The sequence below is a fragment of the Eretmochelys imbricata genome, chromosome 17, assembly GCF_965152235.1.
Source record: "Eretmochelys imbricata isolate rEreImb1 chromosome 17, rEreImb1.hap1, whole genome shotgun sequence".
Lineage (NCBI taxonomy): Eukaryota > Metazoa > Chordata > Testudines > Cheloniidae > Eretmochelys > Eretmochelys imbricata.
The window spans coordinates 22,434,193-22,451,809 of record NC_135588.1 but is presented as its reverse complement, the minus strand read 5'-3'; the positions used below and the strand labels follow the sequence as shown (position 1 = coordinate 22,451,809).

General features: G+C 44.5%; 1 protein-coding gene across 2 annotated transcripts in view; it reads left to right on the top strand.

Moving 5' to 3' along the window:
- BAZ1B (bromodomain adjacent to zinc finger domain 1B) overlaps positions 1–17,617 on the top strand; it is an 83,778-nt gene that overhangs the window by 54,255 nt on the left and 11,906 nt on the right. For both annotated transcript variants that reach the window (XM_077836311.1, XM_077836310.1), the window contains 5 exons: positions 334–445; positions 10,052–10,150; positions 10,591–10,768; positions 12,087–12,272; positions 16,992–17,139. In XM_077836311.1, coding sequence (XP_077692437.1) covers positions 334–445; positions 10,052–10,150; positions 10,591–10,768; positions 12,087–12,272; positions 16,992–17,139 — 723 coding nt within the window. The remainder of the gene's footprint in view (positions 1–333; positions 446–10,051; positions 10,151–10,590; positions 10,769–12,086; positions 12,273–16,991; positions 17,140–17,617) is intronic.

Sequence of the window (17,617 nt, the reverse complement as noted above, 5' to 3'; positions counted from 1 at the left end):
AGCCTTTTGTAAAATTGTAAGAGGTGTTATTTCTCATGTCCATTTCTTGTACTGTGCCTTAATGCCATAGTGATACCTTTGTAAATACCAGGATAGTAACTGACAGAGGCATATTCACTGATTTGGTTTCTTTATGGAAAGCAAATTATGGGTCTCCCTGGCCAAATATGTGATGAGGCTTACTGAGCAATTTTGGCTCCTTTGCTGTCTTACTACCCCACCAGCAGTCTGATATAACCATTTTAACTAGTCAGTATAGCTTTGTGAAGTAAGAAGTTGACAGATGCGACCATGAACGAGATTGCATTTTAATTTTGTGTGAATCTTTTACAGATAAGCGAAAGAACATGGCTACAGGTGGCAGAGTGAACACTCATCATAGATCCATGCATGTTACAGACATTCCGATAGAGACCACTGTACCCAAACAGGGACAGAACTTATGGTAATATGCTTTCTCATAGCTGCACTTTTGTGCTCATAACCAGACAATTGGGTTCAGTAAAATTTGCTGGAATATTTAGTGTGGTCCCAGAAATGAGGTGTCTCAACTTCATAAGAGACATGGGGTTCTGATCCACCTTGGTGTTTTATAAAGACCAGTATCTAGTATAAAAGGGAGCTGTAGATCACTGGAAAAAATTGAAGTGTGGAAAGCTAAATGAACATCTTTAAGGAGGCAACCATTCCATTTTGTTTTATACACCGTGTATTCTTATTCTGCAGTGAAGTTAGACACAATAGGAGTATCCAGTAATATTTTTCATAGAATCATAGACTATTAGGGTTGGAAGGGACCTCAGGAGGTCATCTAGTCCAACCCCCTGCTCGAAGCAGGACCAATCCCCAACGAAATCATCCCAGCCAGGGCTTTGTCAAGCCTGACTTTAAAAACCTCTAAGGAAGGAGATTCCACCACCTCCCTAGGAACCCATTCCAGTGCTTCACCACCCTTCTAGTGAAAAAGTTTTTCCTAATATCCAACCTAAACCTCCCCCACTGCAACTTGAGACCATTACTCCTCGTCCTGTCATCTGCTACCACTGAGAACAGTCTAGATCCATCCTCTTTGGAACCCCCTTTCAGGTAGTTGAAAGCAGCTATCAAATCCCCCCTCATTCTTCTCTTCCGCAGACTAAACAATCCCAGTTCCCTCAGCCTCTCCTCATAAGTCATGTGTTCCAGTCCCCTAATCATTTTTGTTGCCCTCCGCTGGACGTTTTCCAATTTTTCCACATCCTTCTTGTAGTGTGGGGCCCAAAACTGGACACAGTACTCCAGATGAGGCCTCACCAGTGTCGAATAGAGGGGAACAATTTTGTTTGAACAAATGCTTTTTATTCTTCTCAATGTATGATGGTCCCTTTGTAATAACCATCTGATCACAGCTATTCCTTTTTCAGTTGCTGAATTAGTTTGGAAGCCTACCAATCCTATACTTTGGAAGTGTAACATGCGGTACTAGTAATTGTAGGTAATAAAGACAGACGAGCCAAGAGGTGATAAGACTTTGACTTGCTGCTGCTAGAAAGAGTGATTTTTAAATCAGATAAAAAAAGCTGGACTTAAATAGGGTTTTTATATTAATTTTATGTGATTCTCATTCTTTGGTACACCAGCCAAAACACTTATTTATTCTGGTCCATTAAAAACATGTCTGTCTACCTACAATACTAATCCTGTCTTTAATACCATGCACATGACCTTGTTTGAGAAGTGACCTTGCTTAAATTATAATAGCCTGTGTGGCTCCCACTTGTGGTGCATGTGAAATTGGAATCTTTTGACCAAAAGTGACCTTTGGGGCCATGCTTGTGCCCTGCATTTCCTTGTGCTCATCCACCCTCCTGCAGTGATGAGACAGAGCAGAGTGGCCCCAGCTGCCTGTTCATTCCCTGTTGGTGCCGGTGGCAGTGAGATAGAACGTTGTGGTCTCTGCCCCCCCACTCCCCGGGCACCCGTTAATTGAAACACTTAGTAAATGTTAATTAATATTAACTAGTTTAGTTACTTAGTTTATGGACACTTTCCTGTCCTGTTGGAAGCCCCTTTATTTTTTTATATTTTCTTTCCCTTGTATGATGATTACTACTTATCACCAAGGTGCTATTCCACCAAATGGCTGAGGCTAACCCCTCTGGCTGCAAGCTGTCCCTGTCGTGTGACAGGCTTATTCCATCAACTGTTGGGTGCCCTTGGCCATTGCCCTGTAGGATGGTCTTCTCCACCAGAACTGACAGCGTCAAAGTCATTGATGGCTAAAGTTGTACCTACTGGAGCAATCCATGGGGAGAGCATCAGATTCAGAAAGATGCTCCTCCGATTCCATAAAGGGACTCTCCTTCCAGAGTTCCCACTCCTTCAGCGCCCCTATTAGTAGGGACTCTACCTAGAAGGCTACCATCACCAACACAGAGAGAGGATCTCAGCTGACTTAGTCCTCCAAACAAAGCTTGGTGCCAAAGCCTAGTATTATTTGCTCCCATTGAGGTAAGGCAGATCTGAGCTGCTCTTGAAGGGCAACTCAAGCTACTAGTCTCCTTTCCCAGAATGGGTGAGGTGAAAGAAATGAGGAATTATGGACCTCCTGTCTCCTCTGAACCATGAGCACAGAGGCCTGATTGCCCTGGAGAGGTTAGTGGAAGGCTGATTCTTTGTCTCAACTGGCTGCAAGTGGAACTACATACATATAGACATCGAAGCCCAGTACCAGTGCCCCCACCCTCTATACCAGTCCTGTTATACAGAAATCCTGAACAGTACTTGCAAATCTGTTACAAATTAATGACACTTGAGCCCCCTGGCACTGTCCTCTGTACTAATGCCACCAACACCAGGAAGAATTATACTCTCAGTACTGGTATTCTTCTGCACTGCATTGAACAGTCAACATCACCTCTAGAACAGACATACTCCTCCTCACACTCTCTCTCTTTCTCCAGAATAAAGCAGAGACCCTTTCCAGACATCCGTCCCCGTTTTTCTCTCCCCAAGGATTCCCTGAGTTGAACAACTCCCAGATCATCCTCTCAATCATCAACAGACTTTAGGGCTGCCCAGAGATCTCCAGCAAAACATCCTTACATCTTTTGTCAGACATCACTTTGAGCCATAGCACTTTCTCAGTCTTATCCATTTGACTTTACACCTTGGTCTTATTGGGCAATCTGGTCCCACTTCTGTAGGAGATGCTGCTGTCCCTCTTGCTTCTACAAATGACCTAGGGTCCACTTCACCAGTTAAGTCCATGGTTAGACGACTCAGTGAAGTAGACCTCCAAAAATGGAGTGAGAGAATGTGAGGAAGGAGGCAGAGGCTTAGGAGGAAGATTGGAAGGAAATGACTCCAAGATCACAAGAGACTCCTCTCAACCCTTTCTCCCCCCCTTCCCCACATGAGGAGATGGTGACATCTGCTCCAATAGCACCTCCAAGAAGGACCTGTTGTTGGCAGGAGTTGCTGTGAAGGATAGCAGACAGTCTGGACATTGAATTATTTGTAATGTATATGCTTTCTCTATTCTGACCTCCCAAGCACATGGGCAAAGCTCATAAATGGAGTCCTAGGTTTAAAACAAACAAAAGGAAGTATTTCTTCACGCAATGCAGAGTCAAACTGTGGAACTCTTTGCCAGAGATGTTGTGAAGGCCAAGACTATAACAGGGTTCAAAAAAGAACTAGATAAATTCATGGAGGATAGGTCCATCAATAACTATTAGCTGGGATGGGCAAGGATGGTGTACCTAGCCTCTGTTTGCCAGAAGCTGGGAGTGGGCAACAAGGGATGGATCACTTGATTGCCTGTTCTGTTCATTCCCTCTGGAGCACCTGGTATTGGCCACTGTCAGAGACAGGACACTGGCCTAAATAGACCTTTGGTCTGATCCAGTATGACTGTTCTTATGTTCTAAGGTTGTTTTAAAATTGGCATTTGAATTTACAGCCATCTATCCAAAGGGTTAGATTCACTAAGTTATAGCCATTTAAGTAAACTGAAAAATCAGTCGGTGTTGGAAAGGATTGGTATGTAATGCATTGCATAGCATAGCAATTTCATTTTCTGTCCTGTATAGTCCATAACTTATTTTATTACATCCTAGTTTATGGCATAGCCACTGGTGCTCACAAACTCATTACTGCAAGGTTTACTCCCTCTACAAGTGCAGAGATTGCCACGAGTTTTCAAAGCTCTGCAGGAGCTTCCAGAATTACCACCAGCTGCCCATGGATGGCAATCGGGGGAAGTCCTGGACAATTGGAAAAAGGCAAATATATAGTGCCCATCTTTAAAAAAAAAAAAAAAAAAAAAAAAAAGGGAGGCGGAGAATCTGGGGAACTACAGATCGGTCAGCCTCACCTCAGTCCCTGGAAAAATCATGGAGCAGGTCCTCAAGGAAACAATTCTGAAGCACTTAGGGGAGAGGAAAGTGATCAGGAACAGTCAGCATGGATTCACCAAGGGCAAGTCATGCCTGACTGACTTAATTGCCTTCTATGATGAGAACTGGCTGTGTGGATGAGGGAAAAGCAGTGGACGTGTTGTTCCTTGACTTTAGCAAAGCTTTTGACATGGTCTCCCACAGTATTCTTGCCAGCAAGTTAAAGAAGTATGGACTGGATGAATGGACTATAAGGTGGATAGAAAGCTTGCTAGATCGTCAGGCTCAATGGGTAGTGATCAATGGCTCAATGCCTAGCTGGCAGCCAGTATCAAGCAGAGTGCCCCAGGGGTCTGTCCTGGGACCAGTTTTGTTCAATATCTTCATTAATGATCTGAATGATGGGATGGATTGCACCCTCAGCAAGTTTGCAGATGACACTAAGCTGGGGGGAGAGGTAGATACCCTGGAGGGTAGGGATAGGGTTCAGAATGACCTAAACAAGTTGGAGGATTGGGCCAAAAGAAATCTGATGACGTTCAACAAGGACAAGTGCAAAGTCCTGCACTTAGAATGGAAGAATACCATGCACTGCTACAGGCTGGGGATCAGCTGGCTAAGCAGCAGTTCTGCAGAAAAGGACCTGTGGATTAAAGTGGATGAGAAGCTGGATATGAGTCAACAATGTGCCCTTGTTGCCAAGAAGGCTAACTGCATATTGGGCTGCATTAGTAGGAGCATTGCCAGCAGATCGAGGGACGTGATTATTCCCCTCTGTTTGACACTGGTGAGGCCACATCTGGAGTATTGCTTCCAGTTTTACTACAGAAAGGATGTGGACAAATTGGAGAGAGTCCAGCGGAGGGCAACAAAAAAGTTTAGGGGGCTAGGGCACATAACTTCCGAGAAGAGACTGAAGGAACTGGGCTTATTTAGTCTACAGAAGAAGAGAGTAAAGGGAGATTTGATAGCAGCTTTCAACTACCTGAAGGGGAGGTTCCAAAGAGGATGGAGCTAGGCTGTTCTCAGTGCTGGTAAATGACCGAACAAGGATCAGTGGTCTCAAGTTGCAGTGGGGGACGTCTAGATTGGATATTAGGAAAAACTATTTCACTAGGGTGGTGGTGAAGCACTGGAATGGGTTACCTAGGGAGGTAGTGGAATCTCCATCCTTACAGGTTTTTAAGACCTGGCTTGACAAAGCCCTGGTTGGGATGATTTAGTTGGGGTTGGTCCTGCTTTGAGCAGGGGGTTGGACTAGAGGACCTCCTGGGGTCTCTTCCAACCCTAATCTTCTTTGATTCTATGAAAGCTCCCGTACCTCGTGCATAATGGAATTGTGCTCCATAAGGGCTCCCTGAACAGAGGATCTCATAGCAGGGCTGGCAGATCTGCAGTAGTATGAATCTGACAACCTCTGCAGGGGTGCTGGGCTATGTGCAAGGGGCTATTGGAGCATTGTAAAATTACAATTTAAAAATAGTTTAAGTGACTGATCTTTAGTGCCAGGCATTACATTTCAACTACATGTAAACTGTTCTCAGTAGCCACATGTTTTTTGTTACCCAGTATTTTTTAGGGTGCCATGGAACCCCTTGTTCAATTCACTTCAAATTTGATAGAAAAGTTCTACCTCTGCTCCAGGAAGCTCCAAGCTTAATCAGGGTACGTCTACACTACCCGTTGGATCGGTGGGTAGTGATTGATCTATCGGATCGATTTATTGCGTCTCGTCTAGACGCGATAAATCGATCCTCGAATCAATGCCTGTACTCCACCTTGGCAGGCGGAGTAAGCAGAGTCGATGGGGGAGGCGCCGCGGTCGACGCGCCGCCGTGAGGACCGCCAGGTAAGTGGAACTAAGATACTTGGACTTTAGCTATGCTATTCACGTAGCTGAAGTTGCGTATCTTAGTTCAAATTCCCCCCCTAGTGTAGCCCAGGCCTGACATTCAGGCAGATACTTCTTTATTTGTGTAGTAGAGAGGGAGTGCCAATGTTGGGTTTAAATTGGAAATACAGTTATGCATCGTCGACTGTGGAATGGTTAGTACTGCTCCATAACAGTTCTAGTCAGCCAAACTAAATAGTCCACATAAGTTCCCCTTATGCTGTGTGTAAATGTAAGAGATACAGGTGAACCACTAGAAAGAGACTGTTACAGCTCCTCTTGGGATAAGACAGTATTTGCTGGGGGGTGGGAGGTTTTTGTTTTTGTTTTTGTTTTTATTTTTTTGTATTTTTAAAAGAATAACCAAAGTTGTTGAATATAAAATCCAGGGGAAAAAAATAAAAACAGTTTTTGAAAATTTGAGCCTGGTGCTTTTAGTGGTTTGACTCATTCTAGCAACACAGCTACAGAATAAGTTAGTCCAATAAAACAAATGTGACTTATTGTGACAAAAATAAGAACTAAAGAGAAGAATGGCTTTGTATCGTACAGTTCAAGATGTTTTGTCTGTGTGGATTCCACTAACTGTGTGCATGAGATGCAAATCTTTTGACCAACACTGTTTGTAGGGCCCATGCCTGTGCCCTGCATGTCCTAATGCTTCCCCCACCAAAACCCAAGGGTATATAGGACTGAGTTAGCCCCAGCTGCCTCTCAGTTCTCTCACTACTCCAGACTTCTAGCAGAGATGTACTCTGAAGGAGCAGGACAGAGGGTGGTTAATGGGATCTATGCAAACAAAAATGAAAATTACAGTTACTATAAGGTAAAGTAAGCATTCCTTCGTCTGAGTCTTTCTGTGCAGATACCGCTTATGGTGACGAGCTAGTGGTTTCCATATTGAACAGGAAGGGTCTAAGGAGTCCTAACTACACCTACAATGATGTGACAATGATTCGCGAAAATGCTGTGGTTTGGACATGTTGTATGAGTGTATAAAAACTGCATTTCTAGAGAAGCTCCTGACTGAATACCACCTCATGAAAGACGGAAAAGAAGGAAATGATGTGACAATGATTCGCGAAAATGCTGTGGTTTGGACATGTTGTATGAGTGTATAAAAACTGCATTTCTAGAGAAGCTCCTGACTGAATACCACCTCATGAAAGACGGAAAAGAAGGACAATGAACTACATAAGAAAACTATGGAGAAGTGCCGCAGTCTTGGAAATTGCCTAGAATGGAGCAAAAAATGTGTCGCTAGACATCAGTGGCAATGCTACGTTGCCTCGTGTCACAAGGCATGGGAATGTGTAAACTAAACTATACTGCACCTCGCTAGCTAAGCATTGCTGAACAGCTCTCTGGAATTTGGCATCCGAGCTAGACTCCACATCTAATGTGTAATCATAGAATATCAGAGTTGGAAGGGACCTCAGGAGGTCATCTAGTCCAACCCCCTGCTCAAAGCAGGACCAATCCCAACTAAATCATCCCAGCCAGGGCTTTGTCAAGCCTGACCTTAAAAATCTCAAAGGAAGGAGATCCCACCACCTCCCTAAGTAACCCATTCCAGTGTTCCACCACCCTCCTAGTGAAATAGTTTTTCCTAATATCCAACCTAAACCTCCCCCACTGCAACTTGAGACCATTACTCCTTGTTCTGTCATCAGCTACCACTGAGAACAGTCTAGATCCATCCTTTTTGGAACCCCCTTTCAGGTAGTTGAAAGCAGCTATCAAATCCCCCCTCATTCTTCTCTTCCGCAGACTAAACAATCCCAGTTCCCTCAGCCGCTCCTCATAAGTCATGTGTTCCAGTCCCCTAATCATTTTTGTTGCCCTCCGCTGGATGCTTTCCAATTTTTCCGCATCCTTCTTGTAGTGTGGGGCCCAAAACTGGACACAGTACTCCAGATGAGGCCTCACCAATGTCGAATAGAGGGGAACGATCACGTCCCTCCATCTGCTGGCAATGCTCCTGCTTATACAGCCCAAAATGCCGTTAGCCTTCTTGGCAACAAGACTTATATGTTGACTCATATCCAGCTTCTCATTCACTGTAACCCAGGTCCTTTTCTGCAGAACTGCTGCCGAGCCATTCGGTCCCTAGTCTGTAGCGTGGTGCGTGGGATTCTTCTGTCCTAAGTGGAGGACTCTGCACTTGTCCTTGTTGAACCTCATCAGATTTCTTTTGGCCCAATCCTCTAATTTGTGTAGGGCCCTCTGTATCCCTCTGGCGTATCTACCACTCCTCCCAGTTTAGTGTCATCTGCGAACTTCTGCAGTCCATGCCATCCTCCAGATCATTAATGAAGTTATTAAACAAAACCGGCCCCAGGACTGACCCTTGGGGCACTCCGCTTGATACCGGCTGCCAACTAGACATGGAGCCATTGATGGCTACCCTTTGAGCCCGACGAACTAGCCAGCTTTCTATCCACCTTATAGTCCATTCATCCAGCCCATACTTCTTTAACTTGCTGGCAAGAATACTGTGGGGGACCATGTCAAAAGCTTTGCTAAAGTCAAGGAACAACACGTTCACTGCTTTCCCCTCAGCCACACAGCCAGTTTTCTCATCATAGAAGGCAATTAGGTTAGTCAGGCATAACTTGCCCTTGGTGAATCCATGCTGGCTGTTCCTGATCACTTTCCTCTCCCCTAAGTGCTTCAGAATTGTTTCCTTGAGGATCTGCTCCATGATTTTTCCAGGGACTGAGGTGAGGCTGACTGGCCTGTAGTTCCCCGGATCCTCCTCCTTCCCTCTTTTAAAGATGGGCACTACATTAGCCTTTTTCCAGGCCTGGTATTATTAATTCATGTATTACGGAAGCGCCTAAGGATCAACCGTGCTGTGGTAAAGGCATGGGCTGAGCTTCAAGTGGCTGGCCTGCAGAGGTCTGATATAGGAATATTTCTCAGTCATGCTGTGGCGGTTGCCTGGGCCCTGATGCCTGAGGGAAGGGGCATACATGCTAATTAGTAACAAGCTGTGATGTACTGAGTAATCCACTTGCATAGTCTCTGGGACAGATCACCTGACCTGTTACTGCCTTCCCCAAGGTCACAAACATCCAAAGTTATTTCCCAAATGGCTTTGTCCTGTTTAAGAAATAAAGGAGAGTTTAGGAACATCCCAAGTATGCAGCTTGGATTCTCCCAGGTTAGAGTAGGGTTTGGGGAAGAAAAGGACGTTGATTTGTTTAAGTGAAAAAAATCAGACAACGCTCTCTAGTAAGAGACTTAGGGTGAGGTCTCAGCACTACCTGTGTTTAGGGGACTGTTATTAGTACCGAATCTCACTAACACCTTGCTGAGAAGATAACCACCTTTTTGTTGCTTGGAGAGCAAGATAAGGGAGACAGCACTTGGGTGAGGGTTAAGAGAGGGAGTTCCCTAAGGTTTATTAGTTCTACATTCAAATCCCTGGATGGAAGAGGCATGGTAGATGTGTATGAACAGAAACCTGCTGCCTTAAAAATATACATTTATTTTTACTTAAATAAAATGACACCCACCCACCCACCCACCCATCTTCTGTTTTTTCTCCACCCTAGACTTAGCTGCATCTAAGACATAGCAAACGGGGGCAACTTTAGGCCTCTGTGCCACCATAATACAACTTGAATGATTTGTCACTTTGCCTGGTGGGGATTGGATTGGGTCATAGCTCACAAATACCTGTAAGGCAGGAAGTGGGACTGACCATCTCAGAGGAGGCTTTTACGCTACCTGTTAAGGCAGCAGAGCTGGTGTCAGTGTTTGTTATGTCTTTCAGGTTTCTCTGTGATAGTCAGAAGGAACTGGATGAGCTGCTGGATTGCCTGCACCCCCAGGGAATAAGAGAGAGCCAGCTGAAGGAGCGGCTGCAGAAAAGGTGAGGCTGCTATTCTTACTTTGCATACACCTTGCCTGTTGCAAGGTGCATTCTGTTCAGGGTAAAGCATCCTGCTACCAGCATGGGTGCACAAAGCGAAGCTATGATCATGTGCGTATAAAGGAAGGGGGTGGGAAGAGTGGCTGCTTTTCTTTTCAGGAACATATTGCGAGTTCTCCATCAGCAAAAGTCTGAGCCACCAAGACACCTTGTCAGCTCTTAAACTGCTGCAGTCGCAGCTGAAAATAAGGGCACTGTTCCTCAGCGGCAGGGCTACAGCATGCTGTTGAAAACTGATAGTTCTGTACAGTTGTAGCTGATGGAGTGTGCAGATTAAACTTGGGCTTCTGCTGTTCCCTCCAGCACACTTCAGCCATTACTGACTACGTTCTGTGTAGTAGCCTGCATCTGTTCAAGAGGTGGTCTCTTGTTTTTTCCAGGTATCAGGACCTCACACATTCCATCCACTTGGCTCGGAAACAAAACCTGGGCCTGAAGTCCTGTGATGGCAATCAGGAGCTGCTCAACTTCCTCCGTAGTGATCTTATTGAGGTGGCGACTCGGCTACAGAAAGGAGGGCTGGGATATGTTGATGAGACGTCCGAGTTTGAAGCCAGGGTGAGGGAACACAGGAATTAAAATTATGCCCCTGTAGTAGCTCTAAAGATGAAAAACTAGGACAAAGTTTTGGCACACCAGGGCTTGTAGCCATTATGGGTTCCTGCTCTTAAGTATTCCCTTGAGCAAATAGCTCTAGAAATTCAGTTGTGACTTGCCCTTTTGTGTATTGTATTTCCATAGTGGTATTTCTAAATGCATCACCAACATCTAGATAAAAGCCGGTAGCTCACGTTTCTCTGCATAAGTGCCATCTTAAATTTGAGGCTGGAGATCCAGCAGAACTGTTAAATCAATTGATTTCCCACAACTTTGGATGGTTTCTCAAAGGGGAGTCTTTTAGGGGAGTTCTCAGAAGTGGTTTTAACTTTTCTATCTGTACCCGCAGGTTTTTGTGGTGAAATGTTACTGCAGGATGGCCAAAACAATTGAAAACTGCTCCAAATCCTAAGGATGACCCTGAATTGGCAGTTTTCAATTCTTTTGGCCTTCCTGTAGCGACATTTCACCACACCTGCCAGTACTGATAGAGAAGCTAAATCAGCTGCTGAGAGCTCCTCTGAAAGTCCATTGACAACTTCTAAAAATATTCACTTCCTTGCCCCTTTTGCCTCTGAATGCTATGGGGTCAGGGGACCTAGGCTGCTGAAGTGCCTAAATGGGTGAACTACTTGAAGTCTACTCTGGTGCTTAATTACCATGGTGAGAGGCATTAAAACATGTGGGTTCTGTTGTTTTTTATAGACTGCTTGTGTTGTCAGGGTTATCCAGGAAGACCACCACCTTGAGTTGGGAATCTACAACCTGTTGTCTGGTGGCAACAGAAATATGCTGATGCCATAACTAAGTTGGGGGTAGACTTTGGACTTAAGATATTGTGGTAGTGATCGAGTGTCTACACCAATGACACTCAGACCTCAATGGTTCAGGTGCCAAATTAGCAATCAGCATTACCCAAAAGAGCCACAGTGGTGTGAATACACTGTTTCATTTACTATACTACTATATATTCGTATTTAAACAGTATGATGCGGAAATATTTAGTTTATATATTCTCATAGCAAAATGACTGACCAGGTATTTTATCAACTACAATTGGTTAACGTAGTAAAAGCATCCTGACTGGTTAATAATCTAGACTGGTTTAATGATGCAATCAGTGTTTTCATGTCATATGCTGCTGACAGACACATTAAAGAGCTACTTGTGGCTCTGGAATCTGAGTATCACTGGTCTACACTTGCAGGATTAGCCTACTTGGGATGTTGGTTAGGGTAGGTTGTCCTATTATTACATGGTTTTGTGGTGTTCCCAACAGGTGTTCTCGCTGGAGAGCCTAAAGGATTTTGGGGAATGTGTGATTGCCCTCCAGGCCAGTGTCATTAAGAAGTTCCTACAAGGTTTCATGGCCCCTAAGCAGAAGAGAAGGAAGCATCAAGGAGAGGACTCTGTTGCCAAGGTGGAAGAGGTAGATGAAGAGAAGAAAATGGCAGAAGAAGCCAAGGTATTATTGGTTACTGTAGGATCCATTTCTTCTTTTAAATAGCTCTTTTTGGGCTTACTCCATCTGGTATGAAGCCCAGTGCCACCGCCTCATCCTGCCCCATTTCAGGTTCTGTGTGCAATCAAATCAGTATTGTGGGGTGGGTGACTTGCCTCATATGTTCTAAAATGGGTGCTGTCACAATAAAAATCATGTTTCAGAATCCATAGTTTATTCTCTCCCTAAAAGCATTAAACTGATTAGTGCATTTAGCTTTCTGGTTTCTATGCCCCTACTACACTGCTGGTAGGGGTCGTAGGTTCCCTGCTCTGTGGGTGGATCTTCAAATAAGAGCTTCTCAGGGAGTATTTTTTAAAAACTTAATGAAAATGTTACATCCATTTGGAAAGGGCTAGTGGAGGAGGTGCCAAGTGTTCTTAATCCCTTCACCTATAGAGAGGGACCTGTGGGGTGCTGAAGTTTCCTGGGGAGTGGGGGTGCAGTAGGATAGGTGCTATGCAAGGGGGACAAGGGCAGAGGTACTGGTAGGTTGGGAGATCCAGAGTTTCCTGAATTTGAGAGAGTTTGACTGGGCAGTTTGACTGGGCAGCTGGGAAGATGAGCTGCATCTGCCTGCAACAGAGAAGCTACATTAGCAGAAGTGAAGAGGTGTACTTAAGATGCAGGAGGCCAAGAAGTCCTAGAGAGACGCTGCAGCACCATCTCTCTCTCTCTCTCTCTCTCCACTCCGCCCAATCCCTCCAGGGCAGTGTGGTGGGAGCACTGCAACTATCTAATCAAAGGAGCTGTTCTGGTGTCTAAAAACGTCCACCGTGGTGCAGATGTGGAACAGAGGAGCACTGTAGTTTAGTGCACTGCATTATGTGGGGATATGTTTCCTATGATTTATTTATTTCAAAAGCACTCCATATTGGCCAAGTCTGCTCCCACTGACGTTTCAGAAGCTTCCAGCACTATGAAAGAGCAGGAGTCTCTTGATGCTTCCTATGATGCATTCATTTCTGCCTGTTTTGAGCTCTTATCACCACTGCTGAACTGCTGTTAGAAGGGAGGGGAGAGCCTTTGTCTGTTACACTGTGACCTTCAGAGAGGTTGCGGAGTTGTCAGGTGTGACCAGACCCTGTGGGAATTGATGCATCCCTCAGTTTTTCTTCAGTACTCAGTTGATTTTGTTTTGTATAGAAAAGTCCAATTAATTAATTCTTGATGAATCCTCCAGCACAACAGAGCAACTCGCACAAAGGGAAGGTCTAGTTATCCTACTAAACAAACTCTAGAGTTAATAAATCTCTGATGATCCAGATCTTTTCTATTCCAATCTTCCCATATTTACAGGAATATTCACAAGAATAAGCTATTCTTTCATACCTGTAGAACTGGGTCCATACTAGGGGTAGTACCGATTTAAGAACATTGGTTTGTGAATGGATATAGTTATAGCAGTACAAAATCTGTAGATAAGCCTTTCGCTCCTTCCATACTAGTACTAGATCCGAACTAGTTTTCAAAACTATGTGGCTGTTTATCTATGTATCTACCCCAAACTCAGCCATTTTTGACAATGGGTGTCAAGTCAGCCACTGTAGCAGACCTTGGATTGCTCTCTCCACTCCTTCAAGCATTGTCAAACAGTACCCCTATAACCATGAACAGGGTTATGGAGTTCAATACTCCTCATAGCAAAGCCAGGTGTCTTGCATGCTTTGCTCCGATGGGTGTTGAACTTGATTGACCCGGTTCACACCAGAGCTGGGAATAGAGAATTTTGCCACCCATTGTCAACACAGGGTTATTTTCCTAATGTCACTGAATTTCCTTCAGTGTTGTTAAGACTGCTTAGAACATTCAGACTCCCACTCTGTAAATAAAAAACAGGAGTGGTGGTATTCTAAACACAGTTTGGGAATGCATGCCCAACAGAGTTCAGGTGTCGTTCTTTAACTCTTCTAGCACCACCTAATTTGTCTAGTGACTTTGAGCAGGGGGTTGGACTAGATGAGGTCCCTTCCAACCCTGATATTCTGTGACTTCTATTCATATTATCCAGTTGAGCTTAAAGGTGACTGTGTAGATTTCAGTACTACCAGAGTGTGGCAGTCTAAACCACTCCCTGGAGTCACAGATCTCTTACAAATAATTTTCTTTACTCTTACTGTCATGCCTGTGTCTTGGCAGCAGATTGATAGGACAGCCAGTAAAGTACCAGTTATATCTGGCTATGCTGGTGGGAGTTTCCTGGCATAACCTGGTATGTTTAGCATTAAAGTACATTGTCTTTTCACCTCAATATATCTAGAATTTGCTTTTTGCCAAACTAGGAAATGCTTTTTAAGGTGACCTTGTAAGGACTGTTTGGATCTCAAATGTAATTATCTGACAAGAAAATGTGATTACTGCAGCTTTGAAATGCAAATGAATGTTACAATTGTTGTAGCTCACCTTCCCTCTGAGAAAGCTCCTGCATGGACCTGAACTTAAATACTGAGTACATTGACAGACTGACCTCAGGCAGTATGTGAAAACGAACCTTGGTTTCCATGCAAATGGCCCTGACTAGCAGATGTACCCCATACTGTACATTAGGGAGAGCATGCAGAATTAGCCATGTGCCTTTTGCCTACAGTACAATATGGGTCACAACTGACTGACCAGAGTGAGAGGGATGGGCAGATCACTAGCCCTTCTGCTGGTCAATGGTATTTGCGTGGGATCAGGCAGCAGGCCAGTACTTGCTTTTTAGCCATAAGTTTGGATGCATTGGTCACTAACAGTATGTCTGCACTGCAGTTAGACACCCATGGCTTCGGCTGCAGGACTGTTTAATTACAATGTAGGCATTTGGACTCAGGCTTCCTGAGCTTTGCGATCCTCCCATCTTGCAGGATCCTAGAGCCCTGGCTCCAACCTGAGCCCAAATGTCTACACCACAATTAAACAGCCCCATGAGCCCAAGTCAGCTGGCATGGGCTAGTTGCAGGTTTGTAATTGCAGTGTAGACATACCCTCAATGCAGCCAGGATTTTTTTTAGTGAAGGTCAGTAACAAGCAATTAAATCTCTTATTCAGATGGAATTTTTTTCATTCTCAGGTTGCCAGACAATAGGCTTTCTAGCCTGCTCTTTGTCCTTCTCACAGCAGGCTTTTCCTGTCATGCTCTTTTTGTTCTTGATATTTTTCTGTTTGTTCCTTCATTTGTTGCAGTGGCAGAGTTCTCTCTCCTCTAGCCAGGAGATTGCAAGTAACTTCACTGAATCTCATGCTATGCCTGACAGGTTAAGGTGCAACAATAAACAGAGTTTCCCTGGAGACTGGTAATGCTGAAATGCCCCAGCCTCATACAGCTTAGGAAACAGTGTTACAGATCTGGTAAATTCCACGGACTTGGGTAAAAAAATCTGAGCAGAATCTGCCAACAGCTTTTGCAAATTTATCTTGGCCCAGTGATCCAGTATGTTAACTGCAAAAGCCATGGAACAGTTACGTGGAAAATCAATTACACAATATGTGAGGCACCCCAACAATGTTCTGCAAAAAATGGCAGGATGCCCTGCAATCTGCACAACTTTCTGTGCAGTTTTCTACTGGCCCTGGCAGTGTCTCCTGCTCTAGGTACCACACCAGCAATCGACAGTGAGGATATTAGGATGTTAAATCAGTTTGTGTGTGTTTTTTTTTTTCCAAACATCCAGTATACACTGCACTTCCTCGAAGTCAGTGGGAGGGGAATGTGCAACTCTGCAAAAATCCTGGGTTTTGTTTGGCTCCCAAATTGCTGTCAGCTGCAGAGTTTAGTTTTCTCCCATCTGACACTTCACTGTTTGTTTGTTTTTTTTCATTTTCCTGGGGTAGAAGAACATTAACTTGAGTCCTATTATGTCCCTGTCAGGACTAGGCCATCACCTCATAGTTGTAAAGCAGAGGATTAGCCGTTTAGTTGAACATGCAGTGGCTGGGGATTGCTTCTGTTCTAGTGCATTTCCAATTCACTGCAGCTTTGTTTTTAAACCTCCGGTGCTGAAATGTAGATTTCACGGGTGGCTTACTATGTGCAGATTCCAGCAGTCATGTTGGTGCAAATCCCCGGTTTTAATACTGTGGTCTCATTTGCAGCTAATGGGAGGACCTCAAATGTGCTGAAGTTATCGCAACTCAGTGAAAATAACTGTTCTTGTATTTGGGGCCTGGAATGCTTTGCTTGTCAAAGCTGACTGGCTGATGTCACTGTCACCCACCTGTCAACTAAACAGCTCTTAGGGCAAACTGTTTAATGGATCTTTGCTGACAGACATGAATGCTCTTAAAGTGTCCACTGGAGGGCAGCACAGGCTGTTCTCGGCAGTCATGACCTGAACAATGCCTGCCAGCTGCCTTTTAACTTTCATCCTACTTTTAATGGGGCTAAAATTCTGCCGTTTATTTTCTTTGACTGACAAGTATTTGGGTTAGACTTTCAAAGTAAAGAATGTAGTGCAGTTTGTGTAGGTTGTTTCAGGCTGGTCATGAAGCACAAAAGGTCCGTAGTGTTATGAACAAGATGTCTGGCCCAGTGAGGCTGGTGAGAGGGTAAGCCTCAAAGAGGACTGAGGCGCTCTGTAGAAGGTAGAAAATACAATAGCTGAATTATGGCTGACAAGTGCCCCAACTAAAAGATGTAAAAAGTCTTCAAGTTATAGTGAGCTGTGTTCCTGTGCTTTGGTATAAACTTAGTTCTGTCTGCAGGTTGCTTCAGCGGTGGAGAAGTGGAAGACAGCAATCCGGGAGGCCCAGACCTTCTCTCGCATGCACGTGCTGCTTGGGATGCTGGATGCCTGTATCAAATGGGATATGTCTGCAGAGAATGCCAGATGCAAAGTGTGTCGCAAGAAAGGTATGGATTCCAGCCCCAAGCTTGCTTAACAGTGGGGAGCGCTGGTGCCTGTCATGTGCTACCTGGGCAGCACGCTCCTCTAGTGAGTCACCACATCCTGCTCTTGGCTGCGCTTTCGTTCTGAACATCAGATTCACTCATTCAGAAGCAGAAACGCACATGTCCAGGAGCCCTAAGACCGAAAGTCAAATTAAATATCTTTATATAACTTACAAACTTACGGAACACTGCAGGACTGTGATTTCCATAGCCTCTCCTGCACGCCAAGATACTATCATTGGTGTACATCATCAGAGGGCTGTTCCCTGTGTCTTTCTGTGTTTATGAAAGTTCTGTGTTCTAAATATTGGATCCCTGGATACAAGTCCCTATCGTATGAAAGTGCCTCTTCAGAATAACAAACCCTTCTGGGAACAGTCATGCCTTCATTTCATACCCAGAGTGCATGCCATCCTACACAAACCTGGGGCTTACTCTG